General features: G+C 38.9%; 1 protein-coding gene across 5 annotated transcripts in view; it reads left to right on the top strand.

The window, feature by feature from the left end:
- The window catches only part of ADGRG6 (adhesion G protein-coupled receptor G6), a 139,967-nt gene that overhangs the window by 56,758 nt on the left and 60,172 nt on the right, over nt 1–23,037 (top strand). For all 5 annotated transcript variants that reach the window (XM_047770072.1, XM_047770069.1, XM_047770070.1 and 2 more), the window contains exons 3-4: nt 10,848–11,189; nt 14,070–14,693. In XM_047770072.1, the coding sequence (XP_047626028.1) occupies nt 10,848–11,189; nt 14,070–14,693 (966 nt within the window). The remainder of the gene's footprint in view (nt 1–10,847; nt 11,190–14,069; nt 14,694–23,037) is intronic.

Below are 23,037 nucleotides of genomic sequence, written 5' to 3'. Positions count from 1 at the left end.
TTATAATTATGCAGCATGGTGAACTTTGTGAACTTCTTCAAGGGTGCTCTTGCTGCAGACTTGGCCATTGATGTGGAGGCTCCCTGGGGGCAGAGGTGAAGCATTTTAAATGTGGAGAAACGGACTGAGTTTCCTGAATGTACATAACCTGCCAGAGGCTGTAGGAAATTAGCATCTACATCACTTTGTCCCTGACCCAGTGCATTGTGAAATTTGATAAACATTTTGGCAGTCGTGTGGCAAACCAAGATGTACCCATTGCTCAGTAGGTGTATTAACTTTATGAAAGCAAGAGGTGATTTTTTTTTTCTTTTGTAGAGTAAGCTGGTAGGCATCAGATACAAACGAAAACAGCTGTATTACGTAGAAAGGAGGTGATTTTTTTTTCCTGATGTAACCACACTCTAAATCTTCACAATTTGTCACAGCTTGCTCTGTAATTCTAAGCCAGCAATATTCAAAATAGCACAATAAGTACTGTTAGCAAGATGTGGAAATTTCTTGAGTAGTCGGAATATATCCCAGAAGCCAGGATGTTTGCTGACCATTAGCTCCACCTACATTCAACCTGCACTTGCTGATTTAAGGCTCCAAATAACACACTTTAAGGACAAATAACACAAACAAGCTTGAGACTCATGAATACTCACAAAGACTCTCTTGCCTCACAATCTCTTGAACTATATGTCAGCACAGTCCTTTCCTTAGGGAAGTGTGAGATGTCTTCATAACCTTCTTGGACGGTTCTTGCTAGTAGTGGGAGCAGTTGAAACTCTGATGTGCGTGAGGACCTAAATCTATCACTCATCCTAGGGTTTAAGAACCAGAAGAGACATGTCTTTCAGATGTGGAAACCAAGGCCTCCATGGCTAGTTGCTCACCAAGAGCACAACCCACTGTGATTCACTTGTAATATGTGCCAAACAGTCATATAACTGTAGATTATTTCAAGAGGAAGGCAATTTAGTCTCCTCTTATCTCCTCTTATCTGGCACAAGTAATCACTCACTAAATGTTAGTTGTTATTACAGTAGTTGTTATTTTTATTTCTCTGCATCTCCAAAGATGGGTTTGTGGGTTTATATGGCTTGTAATCACACGTTAAAGAAAATACCTTGAAATGTGTAATTTAAATCTGGGAAGGATTTTTTTTTTTTTTTTAAACGGTTGCACCTGCAGCATATGGAAGTTCCTGGGCCAGGGGTCAAATCAGAGCTGTAGCTGCAGCCTACGTAATACCATAGCAACACTGGATTCAAGCGGCATCTTTGGCTTACACTACAGCTTGTGGCAACGCCACATACAAAACCCATTGAGTGAGGCCAGGGATCGAACCTGCATCCTCATGGAGACAACATTGGGTCCTTAACTGGTTGAGCCACAGTGAGAACTCCAGATCTGGGAAGGATCTTGAGAAACCTTCTAGTTCAGCTTCCTAAGCATATTGTTTGTTCTGCCATGGTGATTTTTTTCCCACAGTAATAATAAATTTTTTTTTAATCATCTAGACCTTGTGATTTAGCTAGAAAGGAGTTGAACTAGAAGAAATCTTTTTAAAATTCAACAGCAAAAAAACTTGAGATAATCTGTTTTTCTCTCTGCTTCTCTCACACACTCCTCTAATATATTATACTATGTGCAGAGTTAACATTACATAAATATTTTGAAAAGTAATTAATTCCAGTGATGGATTAACTTAAGGCAGTTAGACAGTGTATTTAAACAGCCTATTTGTGTATAAAATGGAAGGTTTTACTGAAAAAAACATTTTTATTTATCTTTAAAAATCTCTATTGTGTAATTTTTACATCAGATCTTTGTTATTACTAAGATGTTTATATTCCACAAAGGGGCGAAATTATGCCAATTGCATCTATAATTTGCTTTGCTCCAAACCTTGACTATTTAAACTGCTTCCATTTATGTGTACAAACCTGAGTGGGTTTTTTTTTTTTTTATGTCCTCAAATTAAAGGCTCATTTGGAAAATTTGAGCTAAGATGCACACTTACCCAGCTGCTGCCATCTTCTTCCCAGTATTATTTTCCCAGCTTATTGGGAGGGCAAGTTTGTAAAACCAAAATTTGTTCTAGCTGTTAATTTCCTGTTCTTCACCTGCACCCACATAACATAGAGTAAATTGGAAGCAATAACGTTTTACTCCTACCTTTCCTCTGACCACCCTCTGGTAGCCATATGTAAAGATATCTAAAAGAAAACTGAAAATGATTGGAAGTAGGGACCCAGGAAATTGAACCAAATGAACAAACTGAAATATGAGTAACATGCTTTGCTGCTAGATAGCAACCACAATCACAGTGTTAAAAATGAAGATTATTTGAGAAGCTCACTGTGAGCCAAGTAGAGTCCAAGTACTTTACGTGGCTAGCTCATTAGTGACATTCATGTGCTCAAGAAATTAGTCATGCACTGTTTAGCCAATAATGACATCATTGCCTTCATAGGCATTCGAACTATAATTAGCTTATATTAGGCTAAGACATTCTCCACTTAGTTGGCAATATTTTTTCTGGGTAATGCTAACGTAAACCAGTTTTAGCCTGAGTGCTGCCTAGATAATCCATACGGAAAAATTTTTTGTGACATTCGCAAGTGAAATGAATATTTGGTGAGTGGGCTTTTTTTGGTTTTGTTTTGTTTTGTTTTAGTTCCCTCAGTTTGGGGAGTTTTTTAAGGAGTAATAAGACATTAAAGTAAGACAGATCTTCGAGAAACACTAGATTGGTCACTTTGCTGCCTTTATGTCTTCTCAGTCAACAGTTAGGCTTTGCTTCACTGAATCTTTGTAGTATTAATCTTCCCCCACCACTGTGACTGCTGTTGTCTTTCCACAAACAGGCTGCCCGGGTAGCTTGCTGTTCTTTGTCTCTGTTCTTGTCATCTGTCAATCCTTTGGGTTAGACTGCGGTGAATCTTGCAACTGTCTTTGTTCACTAGCAATTTTGTGTTGTTTATGTGTACAAGAGGAGGTTTTAAAAAATATCCGTGCTAAATACAAATCTGATTATTTACTTTCCCATAATTAAAACCTTTTTATTTTTCCCACTGCTCTTACTGTATTTTTAAATTTTCTTTAGCATGTCATACAAAATCCTGCAGAATCTAATCTCTGCAGAATCTAATCTCTGCCTACCTTGCCGTCTTTATCTCATGTTTCTTCTCACTTTGCACATTCTGCTTCAGCTAAACTCAACTCTTAAGTTACTGGAACAACCCATGTGCTCTCTCACCTGCAAGCCTTTGCAACCTGCTGATTCTACTGCCCAGTACCCTCTTTTTCTCCGCTGCATCCCCTCTTCACTTGGCCCACTTCTCTGCTGCATATTCAGTTCTCACCCTCTTTCTTGCCTGTCAGAAATGGCTCTTTTCCCATGAAATCTAAAACCCTAGGTTATTGCAGTCATCTACTGGCTCCATTAGAGCAGTTTTCATATTGTCTTATCACTATCTATTTATTTATCTGTATTTGCAATAATCTATACCATCCATAGTCAGGGTTATATCTTGCCCACAACAGTATTCCCAGCATCTAGCACAGTGCCAAGAACACAGATGCATAATCAATATTAATTGAGTGAATTAATGGGGGGGGGGGATGCTGAGAGATGGGTTAGACAGTGTGAACAGGGCAAACATGGAGTCCTGTATGTGTCATTCAAAGATGATAGTCTTGTTGGATCCCAGAGAATACTTCAAGTTAGAGAAAATATTTTTATACTTGCATTTTTATAGATCTTTTCTGTAGCGATATAGAGGGTGAATTGAAGGTGACAAGACTGTTGATAAAAAGATGAGTTACTGAGCTTTTTTCCAAGAGAGCAAAGGTAATAATCTTAAACTAAGTGACCATGGGATTGAGAGAAGGGGATGAATGAAAGACGTGTGAATGAAATAATGTCATAGTCCTTGACAAACTGTTTGAAGGGGCGTGGAAGAAAGAAGGGAGAAGGGACATTCAGAGTCCTAGCTTGGATGATTTTCACACAACTAACACTTAAACATGGATAAGAGGTTTGAGGAATGGTCTTTGGGTTGAGAAAGTCTATGGGATATCCAGGTGGAGATGTTGAGTAGGACATTCATGAATGTGGGAGTGGTGGTCAGTAGAGCATGTCTGTCATCACCATTTGGACATAACGGAGGCCTGTGTTTAGATGAGATCACCCAGGCAGAATGAGCATTGGGGGTGGGGGAAGAAAAACTGAAGCCAGAGGACAGCTCCATAAAGGAGTGTCTTGGGGCAGCCTTGGTTGTAAGGATCAGAAACCCGCTAATGCTGGATCAAGAGAAGAAATGGCACAGTAGGTATAAGAGTTCTTGACATCAAATCCAAGGACAAACCACAAAGAACAGCTCCTCCGTTGATTACTGAAGATGGAGTGTCTAGAATTAAAGCTTCTGTGCTTTTCAGAGGTCTGGTGTTCTCTCCTCTCTCCATTTTTGGCATTTTCTCTCTTTATCTTTTCTTTGCCCATTGGTGTCTTTGTTTGCAAGTGGCCAAGGAAGCTGCTACCTTAGAGTTTATATAATTTTGTTATTCTTTAGTTGATCATTCTCTGAACAAATTATCTGGGTCTTTAACTTCAAATTCTCAGAGAGAGAATCTGACTGAGTCTCCAAGCCCATGATTTGGTTCCTTCCAAATCTGGGGTCTTCCTCCCGCGGTCTCTTGCAATGTGACTGTAAGAGATTCGGGGAAGGGGTAGGTCCTCTTGGGAGCAGGTGCATGGGTGGAGATTGCGAATAGCTTCTGTAGCATATTATTACTTAAAGCTGCATTTTTCAGATTTTAATTTGCTTGTGAGTCATCAGAAAATCTTGTTAAAATACGGTTTTTGTTTAGCAGGTCTGGATGATTCCACTTGTCTGACAAACTCCTAGCTGCTGCTGCTGCTGCTGCTGTTGTTGATCTGAGGGCCATACTTTGAACAGCAAGGATTATAAGGGTCAGGAAAGCAGAAAGACCTCAGAGATGGCACAGGGAATGGCTGGAGGAGAACAAGAAGATAGTAGGAAATGAGTGGAGAGACTCAGAATCAGGGAGGGTTCAGAGACGTCGAATGTTGCAGAGGGTGAGCAAGATCAAGTTGGAAGCCTCTTTAGTATAATATTCATGCTTCTGTGAATTCATTTCAGTGGTGCTCAGAAGTCTGTGCGTTAGAGAGCAAGAAGGTCCATGGCTAAATTAATACATCGTTAGAGGTTTGAAGTGCAGGAAGGAAGAGGATAAGAAAGTTGAATGTATTAACCAAAAAGTAAATCAAGTGATAGACCAGCCAGCTTTAGATTGTGTCAAATTATGGGTCGCCTTTTTTTGTTTCTTTAGCAGTGGGAGAAACACTCAACCACTGCTTTAGAGAGAAGAGTTTCCCATGAAAATGTCAGTGGGTGTGTGTGCAAATGCATGCACTTGTGCGCTTGTATGTTTAATCCTCTTGCAAGAGATATATCTACATAATAAGCTATTCTAGAAGGATTTACAACAGTTCATTTGCTTGGATCTTCTGAAAATATTACCTTTTCCGGTTAAATGTGGAATGTTCTCATGCCAAGGTGATTATGAAAAAACAGAATTCAAAGTTTAAACATTAACAGTATTACAGAAGACAGAAATGAGTTTGAGGGTGTGGTGCATATGAATCTCTTGGGAGATTCAAAAAATTGTTAAGCCTTAGTGGTGCCTCATCAAGGAGCCTTCAGTTCAACTTCTCTTAGTTTTCTAGCAAGGTCAAACTGAACTCATGTGTAAGTCACTGAAGTAGCTTCATGTTTGTGGTGCTTCCAAAGAAGATTCTGAGGTTGAAACATCACAGAGGGAAATGAAACAATTTTCTAGTTGACTCTGGGGCAACCAGTGTTTTAGGAGGAGTTGGGGAGCAAACTGATATCCTTGCTTGGTTGCTGGAAGTTCTAACAGGAGAATGGAATGACCACAGTAACCTTGGTGTAAGAGTGACTTTCCCCTGCATGGAAATGCTATCTTTGAGTGCAGAACTTGAAGAAGAGTGGTGAGAGAGTGTGGAGACGCTTGCCAAGTCTGTCACATTAACAGAAACGCAGATGTCACAGCCAGATTGCCTTCTGATTCCTTGCCATCCCGAAAAAAATATGCATAGAGGCCTGAAATCACTTAAATTGACTTACTTTGATGAAGTCGTTCAGTTCTGTATATTATCAGTCTTTTAACACATGCCAGCATCTAAAGTATTATTTATATTTTACATTTCAGTGAAGTTATATCTGGCAGCATTTCACTTGATGTGGAGAAATGATATGACAGTCCAGGCTTTGTAATGATTTAGGCATCAGGCTGATCCTAGAGTCCTCAGTTGCTGGCCCTTAGGGTTAATCTTCAGAAACCACCAGGGCTACTAAACATTTTATTTTTATCTTTTTAGGGCTGTACTCTCAGCATATGGAAGTTCCCAGGCTAAGAGTCAAATGGGAGATGTAGCTGCCAGCCTGTGCCACAGCCACAGCAACAGCAATGCCAGATCCAAGCTGTGTCTGTAACCTACACTGCAGCTTGTGGCAACGCCAGATCTTTAGCCCACTGAGTGAGACCAGGGATCAAACCTGCATTCCCATGGATACTAGCTGGATTCGTTAGCACGGAGCCACAACGGGAACTTCTACTAAATATTTTAAACCCTTTTAAGCAGCTCTTCGTTGGAATTTAATAGATTCACATAGATAATTCAAACAGATTTTGAATAGATGAAAACTGAACCGGCAACTTAAGCAAATTTTCTGGAGATTTTTTTTTTCACCGGCCAGGTTCTCCAACAAATTCTTTAGTGGCAGTTTTACACATATTCACATTAAAAAGACAAGATGTAAGTTAAGTGCATTCATTTTGTTCACCTCTTAACACAGTATAGGAAAAAAGAGTCATTCCATCTACAGATCTGTGTTGAAAGCAGCTAAAATTGATCTCTTTTGATTTATCTCTTGGGATCTGATACTCTTGTCTTGGATTTTAAAGAACACAGTATTTGATTTATAGACATGTACTCATAGCAAGGGTGGAGTAAGAATCCAAATCTCAGATTAAAAAATCTCCATGAGATAACGGTTATTAAATCTATATATAAATTTTTTTAATAAATTGAGATAGCCTTTGACATGGCTGGGGCCTTTTCCATTTTAGATTTGAGTTTCTTTGAAGAATAAAGTTTTGTGAAAATATGCACAAGTAAATTATTGCTAAACATTGCAAGCATGGGCAAGAACCAAGGGTAGAATTTGTTTGTTTGGATTACCTGAAAATGTTGCTTTTATAAGTTATGGGTGTGACTATGTTATGTGTCTTTGAGAACAACTGGAGCCAGATGTTTGGAGTTGGGTAGCTTTAAGCAGGTATGTTAACTCTGGTTTTACCGAGGCCTTATTCAGTGTCTATTTCAGTTGCCATCTTTTTAAGTAGCCCCACCTTGAAGAGAGAGCAAATTAATTTCTCAATGAACTGGCTCATAGTGTAGAAATCAATTAGCAATGACATTTAATTGCTCCAAATGGGCAAATCCAGAGCACTATATTTCAATCTAATAGTTTTCACAAAAATGTTCCAAACTAGTTTCTTAAAATATATTAATTTGGGGGTGATTACACTATTTAAGAAATTGGCCATTAAAAAGCATTGTCTCTTAAAAGAGGACTTGAGCTCACTACTTTGCTGTCTTTTATTTAATCTTGGCAACTTTTTTTTCTCCTCTAGAAAAACCCTAGACTTATATTCAAAAGAGCTGGTTTGCATCTTGGTCCTGCTATCAGTTAGATATATTACTTCGGGCAAGTTATATAATCTCTAACAACCTTAGTTTCATCTGAAGATGGAGGCAGTACTAATTCCCAGGGTTGTTACGATGCCAAGTGAGATGATATAGGCAATAGCCCTTTACTGTGAAGTGATTTATAAATGTAATGAAAATAGTGACACAGTGCCTAGTTTAATTGACATTTCATCCAAGTAATTAAGATCATCGCCATTTGGTAGCATTATCTCTAAATGCTGTTTCATTACTGTAGGTGAGAATCATGCAGAAGAATGTTTTAAGTGCTTTGTAAATGATAATTATGGATGTCTTCTCTTTTCTATCACAATGAGTGCCTAAGGGAAAAAGAGATTCTGTTTAAGGTAGAATGCTGTTTTTTTCTCTCAAATTATTGATGCACAGATTTTGTTGTAGTAATGATTAGTAATGGCCAGCACTTAAATAGTGCTAACTGTGTAGCCAGTACAGCTTCCAGGACTTTCCAGGACTAATCCATCTAGCCCTTCCAAGAACCATAGTTGGTGGGTGATTTTATTACCGCCAGTGTAAAGTGGCGAAACCAAGGTACAGAGAAATAAACTTGTTCAAGATTCCGTAATCATGAGGTCAGTCAGATTGAATTGTTTTTGTACCTCTCATTAGCTCGAGGGATGAGTTCAGCCAAAATAATATAAAATGATAAAGAAAATTGTGACCATGCCTTGGGTCTTGGATATAGAAGATGGTGTGCTTTTGGAAAAATGATGCTGCCTGCATCATCTTAGGACCACACAGAGGTTGTATCTTATTTCCTTTCTTTTTTTCTTTTATAATCTTCAGTGCCTTTTATTGGTAACGTTATTGTTAATCTGCTAGGGTCACTTCTCTCTCCTGAGCCCGAGGTACAGAAAGTGCAGTGGCAGAGGGGCCCCGTCATTTCAGTTGTCTGCTGTGAGTGAAATCATTGGAAGAAAGAGTCCTGAAACCCCATCCAGAGAGATAACCCAGACCTCATGCACTCTCTGTTTTTGGACTTATACTTTGGCTTAATGTCCTAGACTGAATTTAGTCGTTCTTTAACTGTGTGGTCTTTTGTTGTCGTTGTTGTTTGTTTTCTTGTCTTTTTAGGGCGGTACCCATGGCATATGGAAGTTCCCAGGCTAGGGGGTCAAATGGGAGCAACAACAACTGACTTAGGCCACAGCCACAGCAACGCCACATCAGAGCTTGCATCTGTGACCTATACTGCAGCTCTTGGCAGTGCTGGATCCTTTAATCCACTGAGCAAGGCCAGGGATCGAATCTATATCCTCATGGATACTAGTCGGATTCTTAACCTGCTGAGCCACAACAGGAACTCCCCAAGGATGGTTTCATTCATTTAAGCTACTCATTTATTTATTTATAAATTTAGCAAATCTTATCAAAGGTCTCCCATGTGCCAGGGGTGCTGTGAGGGCCTGAGGAGTACTGTGGTGATTATGACAGTCCATACCCTCTGCTCCTTGAGCCTAGAGAAGAGTGGGAGATCCAGACAGTAAGCAGATGCCTCACGTAGGGAAGTGACCCAACTGCTCTGAACAGTGCTTCCAGGAGAGGAGCGTGGTGCTCCAGGGATGGATAAGTGAAGGCATTTGATCAGTATCTGATGATCATAAATTATTTCCCCTGTCTATCCTCAGGCCTGTGCAAGATGTTGGAGACTTAGGGAGGAGGAGCCCGAGGGAGGGCGCGTTAGAAAGAATGGTTGGAGAGCAGAGTTGGCAAGGCAAACCCCTGTATCACACAAGGTGGCTACAGGGAAAGGAAAAAATGAAAAATCTAACTCAAGCAGCACAATACATGTAATAAGTTCTGAACTATTTCACTGTGTCATAGAAGAATAAGTAATATTTGTAATTACTACCATTTTCAACAAAAGTCACTGCATATTCATCCTACACAACCCAGTAAACGAGGGAAGAACACAATAAATTGAGAGTGATTTCCATTAGCATGGTGCAAGTCCTTTACAGTTTGAAAGCGTATGTGTCAGTTTTATGACAGTTTATTTATCTAGAATATTGGATAAATGAGACTATTGCCTACATTTATATAAATTTTTAAAAATGACGTGAATATTAATTGCAAAAGCATTGCTCAATAGAAAGACAGTAGACCTTGGTTTCTGGTTCCAGCTGGTGACCAGGTCCTGGATAAATAATAATTGTGAAATAAGTGATTGTCTTACTTTTCTTCCCACCTCTTATTATCATCTGTCCTTATGTTATTATTTGTTTATCTTTGAGTCAAAAACTGAAGGCAAGAATCATTCAGGCAGAGATTTTTGTCTTTCATGCTCATTGATATATACTATTTAGAATAGTGCCTACCATATAGCATACTCTCAATAGATAGTTGCTGAATGAATGAATGAATAAGTGAGATCATCACACAGGCATATCATTACCAACTATAACAGACAAATGGGAGAAGTGAAAGTATTTTTCAAAATTATAAATATTTCACGTATGTAAAGTGATGTTATTTATTTGAATTTTAGAAAAAAATACCATCTGCCAGAAGATAACTTGATTTTTTGCATTCTCTTTAAACATTTATTTCCTAAGTGTTCTCTTCCATGGTTTGTAATATTGAGTGCTATATAAAACCTCCTCCACCCCAGCTCAGTTAGTCTCTAGAGATTCTTAATCTGAGTCGGTGAACCTTAGTGAAATCCAGCGTTGCCTCCTAAGGCCTCATGTACTCTCTGAAATTGTATGCCACGTGCAGTGGCTCTGGTACATTTTACTGGAGAGAGGCCTAACTTTTATCAGATTCTCAGTGACTATGACCCTCCCCCCAGGTAGAAATCATTGCTCTAAAATTTTGTATTTCTCTTTTACTTTTTGTTGCTTTATTGAGGTTTTTTTTTTTTTTTTTCCCCTCTTCATTTTCCTTTTAATATTGATGATTAAGTTTTGGTGTTTTAAAATGTTTACTGTTCGAATGTCCGCAGTGTGTGGTATTCTTGGTTTATTGCACACCTCTGATCCCAGCCCTTCTCTCTGTCTCTCTTTTGTCTGGCCAACAGTGTGGGGATGTGCCAACTGCAGGCTTGTGCTCTCCAACCCTTCTGGGACCTTTACTTCTCCGTGCTACCCTAACGACTACCCTAACAGCCAGGCTTGCATGTGGACCCTCCGAGCCCCCACTGGCTATATCATTCAGATAACGTTTAATGACTTCGACATCGAAGAAGCTCCCAATTGCATTTATGACTCATTATCCCTTGATAATGGAGAGAGCCAGACTAAATTTTGTGGAGCAACTGCCAAAGGCCTATCATTTAACTCAAGTGCGAATGAGATGCATGTGTCCTTTTCAAGTGACTTTAGCATCCAGAAGAAAGGTTTCAATGCCAGCTACATCAGAGGTATGTAAACCAAAGGCGGTGCCAACCTTCTGCTTTCATTGAGCATGTTCTGCAGTAAACACAAGGACCAGAAGACAGAGTTATGCTCTTTTATGTGAATGTGAATGATTAGGATTAGACTTTAAGGGCAAGAATCTGTTAATATCTGTTAATGAGCGTTCTCATTAGCAATGTATAGTTAGTTACCAGATCTAAACTCTGGTTACAGTTGAGCTGAGTTCTTTCATATTGTTTATATGCAGAGTATTTAAAGACTGCTTAAAAGATCCTGTAGATATTCCACAGCTTATAATTAAAATCTGTAATTCTGACATCTCTCCATCAAACATTTAAAACATTCTGATTTAGAAATAATTTTATAGACTTTTAAGATGTTGCCCTTTTAAGGAACTATGCTAAGAGAGAAATATAGGAAATAAGCATATAAATTAAAATTTAAAAAGAGCTTTGTATAACTGAAATTAATGAACAACATAGCCTGAAGAAAACTCCTTGAAAATGGCTCATTGAAGGAAAGAAATATATTTTTATCAAACATATTTCCCAGGTTCTGGTATATCATAGTGTTAAATTATCTCATTTTCTCCAAAACCTGTCTTTGCTCACGGAAAACTCAAGTTCAAGACTATGAAATTTAGTTGTAATTTTTTTTTTTTCTTCCTGAGCTACTAAGGTAGGTGTTGTATATCATAAAAGAGAAACAAAAAAGGAAGGCACCACTGTAGAAATCACTGGCCCTTATTATCAAAAATTGTGTTTCTGGGAGTTCCTGTCATGCATGGCTCAGTGGGTTAAGAATCTGACTGGTGTCCATGAGGATGTGGGTTTGATCCCTGACCTCACTCAGTGGGTTAAGGATCTGGCATTACTGAAAGCTTTGGTGTCGGTCACATATGTGGCTCAGATTTGACTCCTATCCTGGAAACTTCCACATGCCCTAAAAAAAATAAATAAATAAAATTGTTTCTGGTGGCAGTTATTTACTGTTTGTGATTGACCTTAGATGTATATGTAGTTAATTGAAACACACATGCTTTCATTTTTCAAATTATGTTTTAAGATTATAAAATATTATAGGAAATGTGAAAATAAAAAGAAATAAATTAGAATTACCTATACATCAGAGTTCCCATTGTGGCTCAGCAGTAACGACCCCAACTAGGATCCATGAGAACTCAGGTTTGATCCCTGGCCTTGTTCAGTGGGTTGGGGATCTGGCATTGCCATGAGCTGTGGTGTATGTCGCAGACAGGGCTCCGATCGCACTATGGCTGTGGTGTAGGACGGTGGCTACAGCTCTGATTTGACCCTTAGCCTGAGAACTTCCATATGCTGGAGGTGCGGCCCTAAAAAGCAAAAAAAAAAAAAAAAAAAAAAAAAAAGAATTACCTATGCATATACCACCCAGCCATAACTATGAATAAAATGTTGAAGGATGTATTTCCTTCTAGCCTTTTTATTTTATCAATGCATATGGAATACTGGGTTCATATTGTATAACTATCCTTTTGGGTCAGTAGACCTGTACATTCCTTTATGTTTAAGAAATAGACTAAAAATTGTGATTCTATTAAATTCCATCATGGATTTTTGACTAGAATAATTATAGCAAAATGATGTTATCATAGACCTATACCTTGGTGTATATGAAAATATATTCAAACTAACATTCACATGAAGGCAGTATTAAACAGTGTTTTTGCGGAGAGCTAGTTGTCTCTCAAATCAATACATAATGTTTTATAAAATCTATTATATTAGCACAGAACTAGATTCATTGTATTTAATAATTTCACATATGTCACCGAAGGACTAGGCTAATGCATTTCGATTTCATCATGCACGTAATTATAGTAATCTATATTAGTAATCACTAACTATGTATCAGCTATACAGGTGCCTTTCCCTTTGATTTTACAGACAAGGGGACTAAGATAGAGTGACATGCCCAAGGTCGAAAGGCACTGTATTGAAGAGGTGGGCAGGGAGGTCCATTGTGTGCCCTTTAACTGTTGCTCCTTATCCCACAAAAGCTAGACTCCCTCTCCTCAGTGGACTCTTCTTTGCCTTTGATCCTAAAATAGCCTGGTGATGGGGAAGAGAAGTAGGATAAGGGTGTCTGAAGGGAGAGGGTGGCATAGGAACATTTGGGAAGAGTGAAAGACTACTGTCACTGAAAAATAGAATTATTACCTCTTATGTTTAGAAATTATTTGAAAAGAAATAGTTTGTTTTCTTTGTTGTTTGTTTGTTTTGCTTTTTAGGGCCACACCTGTGGCATATGGAAGTTCCCAGGCTAGGGGTCAAATTGAAGCTTCAGCTGCCAGCCTATGCCACAGCCACAGCAACGTGGGATCCAGTCAGCATCTGCAATCTACACCACAGCTCATGGCAATGGCGGATCCTTAACCTACTGAGCCAGGCCAGGGATCAAACCTGCATCCTCAAGGATACTAGTTGGGTTCCTTACCACGAAAAGGATTCCCAAAAAGAAATGTAGTTTTGAAAATCATATCATATGATCAGAACTTTCCTGAAACCAGTAGTTTCCTTAATTTTTTTTTTTTTCTCAGTTCAGGGATTAAAAAAAAGAAAAAAACTTGGCACCTTGGCCACTATAACTCGAAGGTTAGGTGTGGAGCCAATTGTGATTTGACTTCAAATGGGTGGGGTTTCTTAATGATGTTGCTGTTATGTATAAGGTACAGGGTTGATGATAGAGCATGGTGGGCAGAGAAAGAAGGGAGCAGTGGGGCAAAGTGTGGGCAGAGGCCACTTAGTAGAGAGTTGTGGAGGAGTTGGGTGTATCAGATGTTTTGCATATCATTAGTGCATGTCTGCAGTTTAACGTGGTTTATCTATTACTATTTTTTGTCCTAGTTGCCGTGTCCTTAAGGAATCAAAAGGTCATTTTACCCCAGACGCTAGATGCTTACCAGGTATCTGTTGCGAAAAGTGTCTCTATTCCAGAGCTCAGAGCTTTCACACTCTGCTTTGAAGCAAACAAAATTGGCAAGGAAGACAACGAATGGACCGCTTTCTCCTACTCAGATACATCCTTCTCACAATTGCTCAGTTTTGGGAAGACCAAGAGTGGCTACTTTCTATATATTTCAGGCTCAAAATGCTCACTAAACAGCGTGCTACCTGTGAAAGATAAGGATGACATTTTTACAGAAAACTTTGAGCAGCTCTGCTTTGTTTGGAATAATTCTTTGGGCTCTATTGGTGTAAATTTCAAAAGAAACTATGAAGAAGTTTCATGTGATTCTACCATTAGTAAAGTCATTCCTGGGAATGGGAAATTGTTGTTGGGCTCCAATCAAAATGAAATTGCCTCTCTAAAAGGGGACATTTATAACTTTCGACTTTGGAATTTTACCATGAATTCCAAAACCCTCTCCAACCTCAGCTGCAACGTGAAGGGGAATGTGGTGGACTGGCAAAATGACTTCTGGAACATCCCAACACTAGCCCTGAAAGCTGAAAGCAACCTAAGCTGTGGTAAGTCTGTGGCATAGGCACTTTTTTTTTCTTCATTATTCTATGAATATGTTTGTCAACAAGAAATTATATAGACACACATGTATGTGTATACACATTATAAGCCATATATATATATTGAGTCAAAGCTTTCGGCCCTACCATTTTTAAGTTTTTCTTGTGTCATAACATATCACACAGTTTACCCCTAACATAAACAGCAGTTGTAATTATTGTGTCTCAAATAGAAAAGTTAACTTCAGGACTGAAACAAAAGAAATGAAAAGAAAACTGACTGTTTTTAATCGCAAAGATGATACCAAAAAAACCTCATATTTTTCATCCTGGATGAAATTTCCATTATACTACTAAACAGCCACCACCTAAAAGAATGGTATTTACTTAGCCAATATTAAATATCAATACTGTCCGTTTTGTGGAAATTTTTAATAATCAAGAATCATCAAGGAGTTCCCATCGTGGCGCAGTGGTTAACGAATCCGACTAGGGACCATGAGGTTGCAGGTTCGGTCCCTGCCCTTGCTCAGTGGGTTAACGATCCGGCGTTGCCGTGAGCTGTGGTGTAGGTTGCAGACGCGGCTCGGATCCCGCGTTGCTGTGGCTCTGGCGTAGGCCAGTGGCTACAGCTCCGATTCAACCCCTAGCCTGGGAACCTCCATATGCCGAGGGAGCAGCCCAAGAAATAGCAAAAAGACAAAAAAAAAATTATCAATTTTTTTCTTCAATCCTCTTTTCTCCATTTGTTTGAGAATGAGCATTTTTTTGTTGTTTGTTTCAAATACGCATTTCTTTTTGGTTGCTCCTTGAGAGACTTTAAATGAGATATAATTGTTCCGTTACAGGAATTACATTGAAATGGACTTCTCTAACATATTCTCTGTGTACATCAATCAATTCTGGAATTCCTTATTTTGCTACAGAATTGATTTAAGTATAAAAATCCATGATCAATTTTGAATGTCATATAACTTAAGACTAAGCTGTTGATACTGCATATATTTTTAGTCACAGAGATAACTCACAATAAAGGAGGGAAAGAAGGGACCTAGTACTCAAAAGTCATTTGTATGTGACTTTGGGAGGAATTCCATCAAAACTTCATTCCCAATACTTTCAACAAAAGAGGACCCAGTGTGAACACCTGAGGCTACCTGCCCTGTTTCCCTGACCTGTGTTTGTCCTTCCAGCCCGGGGAACTCCTATCACCTACCCCTCTGGCGGGGCCACCCATCTCTCTGTGTGGTCCATGGTGCTCCTGCAGATAGTGGGAGGCTGTAATGTGATGTCATTTGAGAGGTATTTCTTTGTGGGTTGTTGGAAAGAGGGTATAACCACAAGTCTGTTCCAGAAGGAGACTTTGGATCATTGTAAGAGGTAATGGTTTCCTCACAATCCTCTTATTCTGAGATTAGCTCTAGAAAATGAACTTCTCTCTTGAGAAGTCATCCACTCAGGGAGAAAATTGAGAAAATCAAGTGTGTGTGTGTTTGATGTAGGATGGTGAAGAAGAAGCAAGAAAACCGTGGTGCACTTCCCAATGCAGGGTGATTCTCTTTAGTCTAGGCACCTGTTTTCATCATATTCTTGACCATTATTTAAAAAGTCACAATAGGGACTACTTAATATTTTCCTTTCTATGGGTCAGTGTTTGAGGACTATGATGACCAAAAGAAAAAAAAAAAAAAGACTTTGGCTAGACATATTAGTAATTGCTCAATACTTAAATTATCCTTAAATTGAACACATATTATGGACTAGGTACTGTTTTAAGTGCTTTACACATGATAACTTATTTCCTACAATGTAGATCCTGTGATGTGAGTTTTGTTTTACTCATTTTTCAGATGCAAAGAGATTTAAGTAACTTATTCAGGATCATTTAATTAATAAGTGGCCGAGGCAGGAATTGAAGCCAGAAAATTCACTTTTAGAACTGTTTCTCTTAGCTTGTCTTTTAGAGTAAGCAGGACTAGAAGACAAGCTGTCTTACTAGAGTAGGCGAGCCGCTCTTGCCCAGATGGGGAATACAAAGGTCCAGGAGCCGTCTCTTCTGGCCAGAAAGGACTCCCGGCCAGAACACCAGCTTTCCCAGGTGTTAGCATGGTATTTGTTTTACATCAAATTAACGAGGTTTCTTTTCTGCAGTGCTTCTTTGATACCTGAGTATAAAATGTGAGGACTATAGAATACAAGAATTTCTAAACTTCTTTTAAGAATTCCTTTAGACCTGGGCTTGGCAAACTGGGATGTTTTGTAAATTAAATTTTGTTGGAACACAGCTATGCCACTGAGGTTTTGTATCATCTGCGGCTGCCTCTGTACTACAAGGGCAGAGTTGACTGCTTGTGAGTGATGACATGGCCCAACATCCTAAAATATTTACTTTCTGGCCCTTTGAGAGAAAATCGCCAACCCCTGAAACTAGACCAAAGAATCAAAGAGTCTAGGTTTCTGAAGCATACCCTTTGGACAACACTGGAAAAGACCTGTTAGATCTCCTGGGCCAGAGATAATAGACCAGTCACTCATGGGCTAATTTAGCCCTTAGACAGTGGCAACATTTATTCGTTTTCATTTACTTTCATTTGTTCCACACAGTGCTTTTATTTTATTTTAAAGAGGGCTGCACCGATGGCATATGGAGGTTCCCAGGCTAGGGGTCGAATCGGAGCTGTAGCCACTGGCCTATACCACAGCCACAGCAGCAACACCAGATCCAAACCGCCTCTGCAACCTACACTACAGCTCACGGCAACGCTGGATCCTTAACCCACTGAGTGAGGCTAGGAATCGAACCTGCGTCTTTATGGATGTTAGATTTGTTTCTGCTGAGCCACGATGGGAACTCCCACACAGTGCTTTTAAATAATGATTGATTTCCAAGGTTAAAAAGTTAGATTTCACATAAAAATAAATTTTGGGATTCTCTGATAACAAAAAGCAAACACTAGGCTGGTATTTCTGCATGAGCAACACAGCTAGCGCTAAATGGTGACCACCCTCTTTGCAGGGGCTTTCCACGTCCCCTTAGCCTTTACCCTCTCTCCCACATACTGTCCCCTTTCGATTGACTTCTAGCCCCAGTAGGCACTTATGTCTGGTAATTCCAGTTTAGGCCCTGCCCTTTACTTTACACAGGGCAGGAAACCAAAGCTCAGAAAAGATAAGTGGCCGAGGCAGTTGGTGGGCTAAAATGCACGTCTCCTGTCCCCTTGCCCAGGGTTTATATCTGGAAGTCCTCATACTTTCTTTAACACCGTCTTTAAGACTCCTTTACCAAGCCTTGGGATTACTGGAAAGCATCAAATACATGATCTCATGGAATTTAGTCATCAGTAAGTTTTCAAAACGATTGCAATCAAAGGAGTACGAGCTTACAGAGTTAGTGTTTGAGTTCCTTTAACTTTTATAGTCATCGTCTTAACATTCCACAGTGACACTCAGCACCCCCGTTCCGTACATTCAGATATCCTGGACTGTGTTTCAGGAGTAATAACGGGAGAGGGAGTTTCCTGCTGCTTAATCATAAGCATTGGGAGTTGAAGAACCCAAGTCACTTATTAACTGACAGGAAATACCTGTAGCAGAGATTATATCTAAGCAAACTTGAATAAATGAAAAAAAGTATGCTCTATTAACATTTTAACCTTTTCTTTTTTCCGGAACACTGTGGCTTGCTGTTTATGGTAATGGTAATTTCCCCAAACTAATGATCAGTACAGTAGCCAATGGGAACATTGAATTTCATGCCTAACATTCCATTGGCCTGACAGTGTCTGTTAAATATGAGTTTTTGTTCCAGAATCAACTCGTGACAGAAAATGAATAGCTTTTCCAAAGGTCTATTGCTAAGTAAATTTTAATATGAAAATAGGATAGTAGAGCAGAACTGACTGCATTTAACGTCAAAGCATCCTGTCATTTGTTTCAAATATTAAATTTCCTAGCCTTAATAAAATCAATACATAATTAATACATGTGTTAATAATTTAATAAATGGGATTTTTATTTTCCTATGGTATTCTAAGCATAATTAGGGACTATACCTAATTAAGAAATTTTCAGCAGGTTAATCTTGTCAGTCCTTTTCAGAAAAAAATGCTTTATTTAGCAGGAATCCTTTATTTTATATCATCATTCTTTTTCCTAGGCCAGTTTTGTTAAATAGCACTGAGTTTTGTAACTTCCATGTATAGATAGTTTCCCTAATAGACTCTTTTAATTATAAATGCAAGTATTTGGCTGCATTATAGTCAAGTTTTAGGTACTGGCTAATGTCCATCAGTTTTCATAAAGAACAGACAGTGCCTTCTGTACCAGTTTTATTTATTTTACTGATGACTGCTCTTTCCTGAGGAGTGGTACTGTATAACTCAATGAATAACCTAAGTTCAAACAAATTACATTTATTTAACAAGCATTTATTAATCACTTCCATTTATTAACTACCGTGGCTGTAGCGATAAGACATAATTCACAAGTACTCTGACGTTATTCTTTTCTAGAGATTTTTGGACTTGTGCAGACTTTTGTTTTCATCTCTGAAATTTTACACTTAATTACCAAGGCTTCATCTTGGATTTCTCCTCTTTCATTTTTGATTATTATTACAGTTCTGCCCCTCACAGCCATAAAACTCTGAGTCACTATTGGATCCTTTCTTTCATTCCTAACAAATGATTGAGTGTAACATTTTTAGATCACCGAATTTTTTTTGAGTATTGAAGATAAAATCACTTTGTCTTTACAAAGAATTCTTCGAAGATGCCCAAGCTCTTTGTGAACATAAATGGCTTCCAAAATTAACTTTATTTTAAATGTTATTTATGAAAAAAATTTAAATTCAATGTAGTAACAGTGGCAAAGAGGGAATTGAAAGGAATTATTACTTTTGCCCCATTAATGCAACTCACAAGAGGATTTAGTGCTATCAACTTACTTGGATTGTCATGAAGTACGATGTGACATGAATTTTTGGCTACATGTCAGTTTTTTTTTTTTTTTTTACTATAACTTGGGTAAATATTGATTCTTTTCAGTAGCAAGATTTGAAAGAACCAAAGAAAGGAAAGATTAACAGGTTTTATCAACTGCCCATTTCTAGCAATCATATTTTTTCAAGAAAATTTGACTTTAAGTGTTGCAGTTAATACTAAGTAAACACCTTTAAACTCCTTGTGGTATCCACGAAAATCAGTGAATATACATAGGCCACATTCTGAAAACAATTCCTTGGTGATAAATATATCATTAGCCAGGAGAAAGAATTGTGTCTTTTTTCTTAACAATCTCCTGGTTTGTAAATCTGTCCCTCTAGAAAAATTTATTGGGAGAAAGACTTTTCTATGAAGAAAAGCTGAAAACAGAACTGAGTACACATAAAAAGTTTGTGCACATTTTAAATATTTTATGTATTTGTGTAATTTGGCATATTTGTAATGTAAGACTTCACACTGATTGCTATTCTGGTCCTTTCTCATTAAATTTGTCACTTGTATTCACATCATTTTCACTGAAACACACTTCAAATTTAATTTCTGTTGCTATACTGAATTATCATAAAATAGCATTTATAAAGTATTCATAAAGAAATGTCAATTTGCTAAACTCAAAGTACTCAAGAAGGAACAGCTGATAATAACTGAAATACTGAGAAGTAAATGTTAACAATTTTCCATGACAAGGATGTCTCATCATGAAGTTTAGACTCGCTACTATGCAATGAAACTAATGAAATATTAAAATTGTTAAATATCTTACTCTAAATCCTAACTCTTTGGATTTTCTTTCCTTATTTCCACCTCTCAGCTTTCTGATATACTGCAGTGGAAATGTAGTTAGCCTATAAACATCTTTCCCACAGTGCTGTCCCCTTATCTCCCTTCGTCTTCCAGAGATATTGTAGCAGTGCCAGAGTGGCCTTAGGAGCCTTTGTCTGCCAACATTGTGTGTAATTAGAGAAGCACAGGAACTCAGCTCCAGGGTCCCCTCTCTGGCGTGTTATAGTGGCTGAGATTTCCTCAGTCATTTTGTGTTTTAAAGGCTTTTTAGTTTTCAGAAGTTCCTTACTGAAATAGAACTGTCTAAAGGAGAAGTGAGGTTGTGCAAGAAGAAGGCCCAAGTTAAGTGTGACGGGGAGGAATGATGGGCAGAAAACATTCAGGATCAATTTCTGCCTCCTCAGGAGCTCTTTCTCCACAGGGCACTTGACTAGGTTTTCAATCTGTAACCCTCCCTCCCTATCTCTACTTCCTTTCGTAGCCAAGCTTCCTCTTTTGCATTCACTTTTAAACACTGGAAATCTAGAGTTCATCATTCCCACGCTACTGAAGGGAGTTTCCATTGAGCTGTTACCAAAATTCCATTGCGAAGTGAAGGGTTCTCTCAGTCTTTATCATTCTGGACCTTTCTGTATACTTGATATGGCCACACCCCCATGAAACTTTGTTCATTTGAATTCTGTAAGACCATCTTCTACGATAGCTGTTTTTGCCTTCTCAAACCTATAGCACTCTCTCTCTTTTTAAATCTGGTACTTAAATATGGGAATGTCTATGAGTCCATCAGATCTACATTCTGGCTCAGGTGATCCCAGATAACATCTGTATCTTCTTCTTCTTTTTTTTTTTGTCTTTTTGCCATTTCTTGGGCCACTCCCAAAGCACATGGAGGTTCCCGGGCTAGGGGTCGAATTGGAGCTGTAAACACCAGCCTATACCAGAGCCACAGCAACGCGGGATCTGAGCTGCGTCTGCACCCTACACCACAGCGCACGTCAACGCTGGATCCTTAACCCACTGAGCAAGGGCAGGGATCGAATTCGCAACCTCATGGTTCCTAGTCGGATTCATTAACCACTGAGCCACGACGGGAACTCCCATCTTCTGTGGAGTACTTCCTGGCTAAAGCTCTTACAAAAACATGTACACCTACCCATGTACCAGATGTCACAGGTGCCTCAGTTCTTCTTACTGGACTTAGTGGTTAGCCTACCCCACCTAAGACTGCTTTTCTTTGAGTATTCACTATCTCCTTTTATGAAATCATTATGTACTAATTTCTCAGGTTGGAAACCAGAAATTTTTTTTTCTATTCATCCCTTTCTTTCTATTTTCTCTGTACCAATTAGTCACTAAATAAATCCTGTGTATTCCATCTTCACTTGTCTGGTAGCCATCACTTTCTGTCCTCCCTCACTGTACTCCCGATATTAAGCCTGAATTACTAACATTATCCACGCTTCTTATGTATCCTCTTTTTAGTTAGCTTGGTGTCTCCAAAGTGATTGGTTTCAAATTTAAATCTAATTTCTCCTCAAGTTCCCTTTCATTTTATTCCCATTTCCTTTACAAAAGAGTTCAAAAAGTTCACAGTAATTCATGATGCATTCAGTAGTGTATTTGGCAGAGTTTGAGGACCCACCTACTGTGTGTGGGCTACACCATTGGAAGAAGAACACACGGCTTGGTGCTCATAGTGTTTACACCTTATAAGGTCCTCCACAGGCTGTCCATTACCTATATATCTGATCACTCTTACCAATTTTCTACAAATGCCCTACTCCAGTAATGCCATGCCACTGTGGTTCCCAGATGGTTTCACTGCCTTCTTGGTATATGTTTCAGTAATTCTCTTTGCGATTAATAACTCTCTCTGGTCTCTTCTGGATCAGTGTAGTGACCCCTCCACTTCTCAGTTCATCTTTGTAATGGATTTCCTGTTCGCCCTTGTCAACAAACTTCTGGAAACATCCTCCTTTGAATCACTAGGCATCCATATCACTCAGAGAGCTGTGAAGCCATCTCTCATTCATGCCTCTCTGAGAGAAGACACATTGTCTTTTTTTTTTTTTTTTTTTTTAAGGGCCACACCTGTGGCATATGGAGGTTCCCAGGCTAGGGATCTAATCAGAGCTATAGCTGCCAGCCGACACCACAGCAACGCGGGATCCGAGCCACGTCTGCAACCTATACCACAGCTCACAGCAATGCCAGATACTTAACCCATTGAGCGAGGCCAGGAATTGAACCCACAACCTCAAGGTTCCTAGTCAGATTCATTTCCGCTGCACCACAACAGGAACTCGGAGACATTGCCTTAAAGCATTCTTCTAGCCTCCGAGTCTCGCACACTGTAAGCTGTGCGTGAATGGTTACAGAATGAACATATAAAGGTCTGTGATGAGAGCTTCTTGCCGGTTAACGTCACAGACCTACTGGAGGCTGAAGGGTTGGGTCTTTCTGAGATAACATGATTCCTTCCTTGGGCCAGATGCCTGAGCAATCAAGAACAGGAAACCATGATTCCTGAGATGCTGTGAAATTATTGGGGTGCTTTCTCCTTG

The sequence above is a fragment of the Phacochoerus africanus genome, chromosome 2 (assembly GCF_016906955.1).
Source record: "Phacochoerus africanus isolate WHEZ1 chromosome 2, ROS_Pafr_v1, whole genome shotgun sequence".
Classification (NCBI taxonomy): Eukaryota; Metazoa; Chordata; class Mammalia; order Artiodactyla; family Suidae; genus Phacochoerus; species Phacochoerus africanus.
Note: the sequence above shows the minus strand (reverse complement) of the source record. Positions and strands in the feature narration are given on the sequence as shown.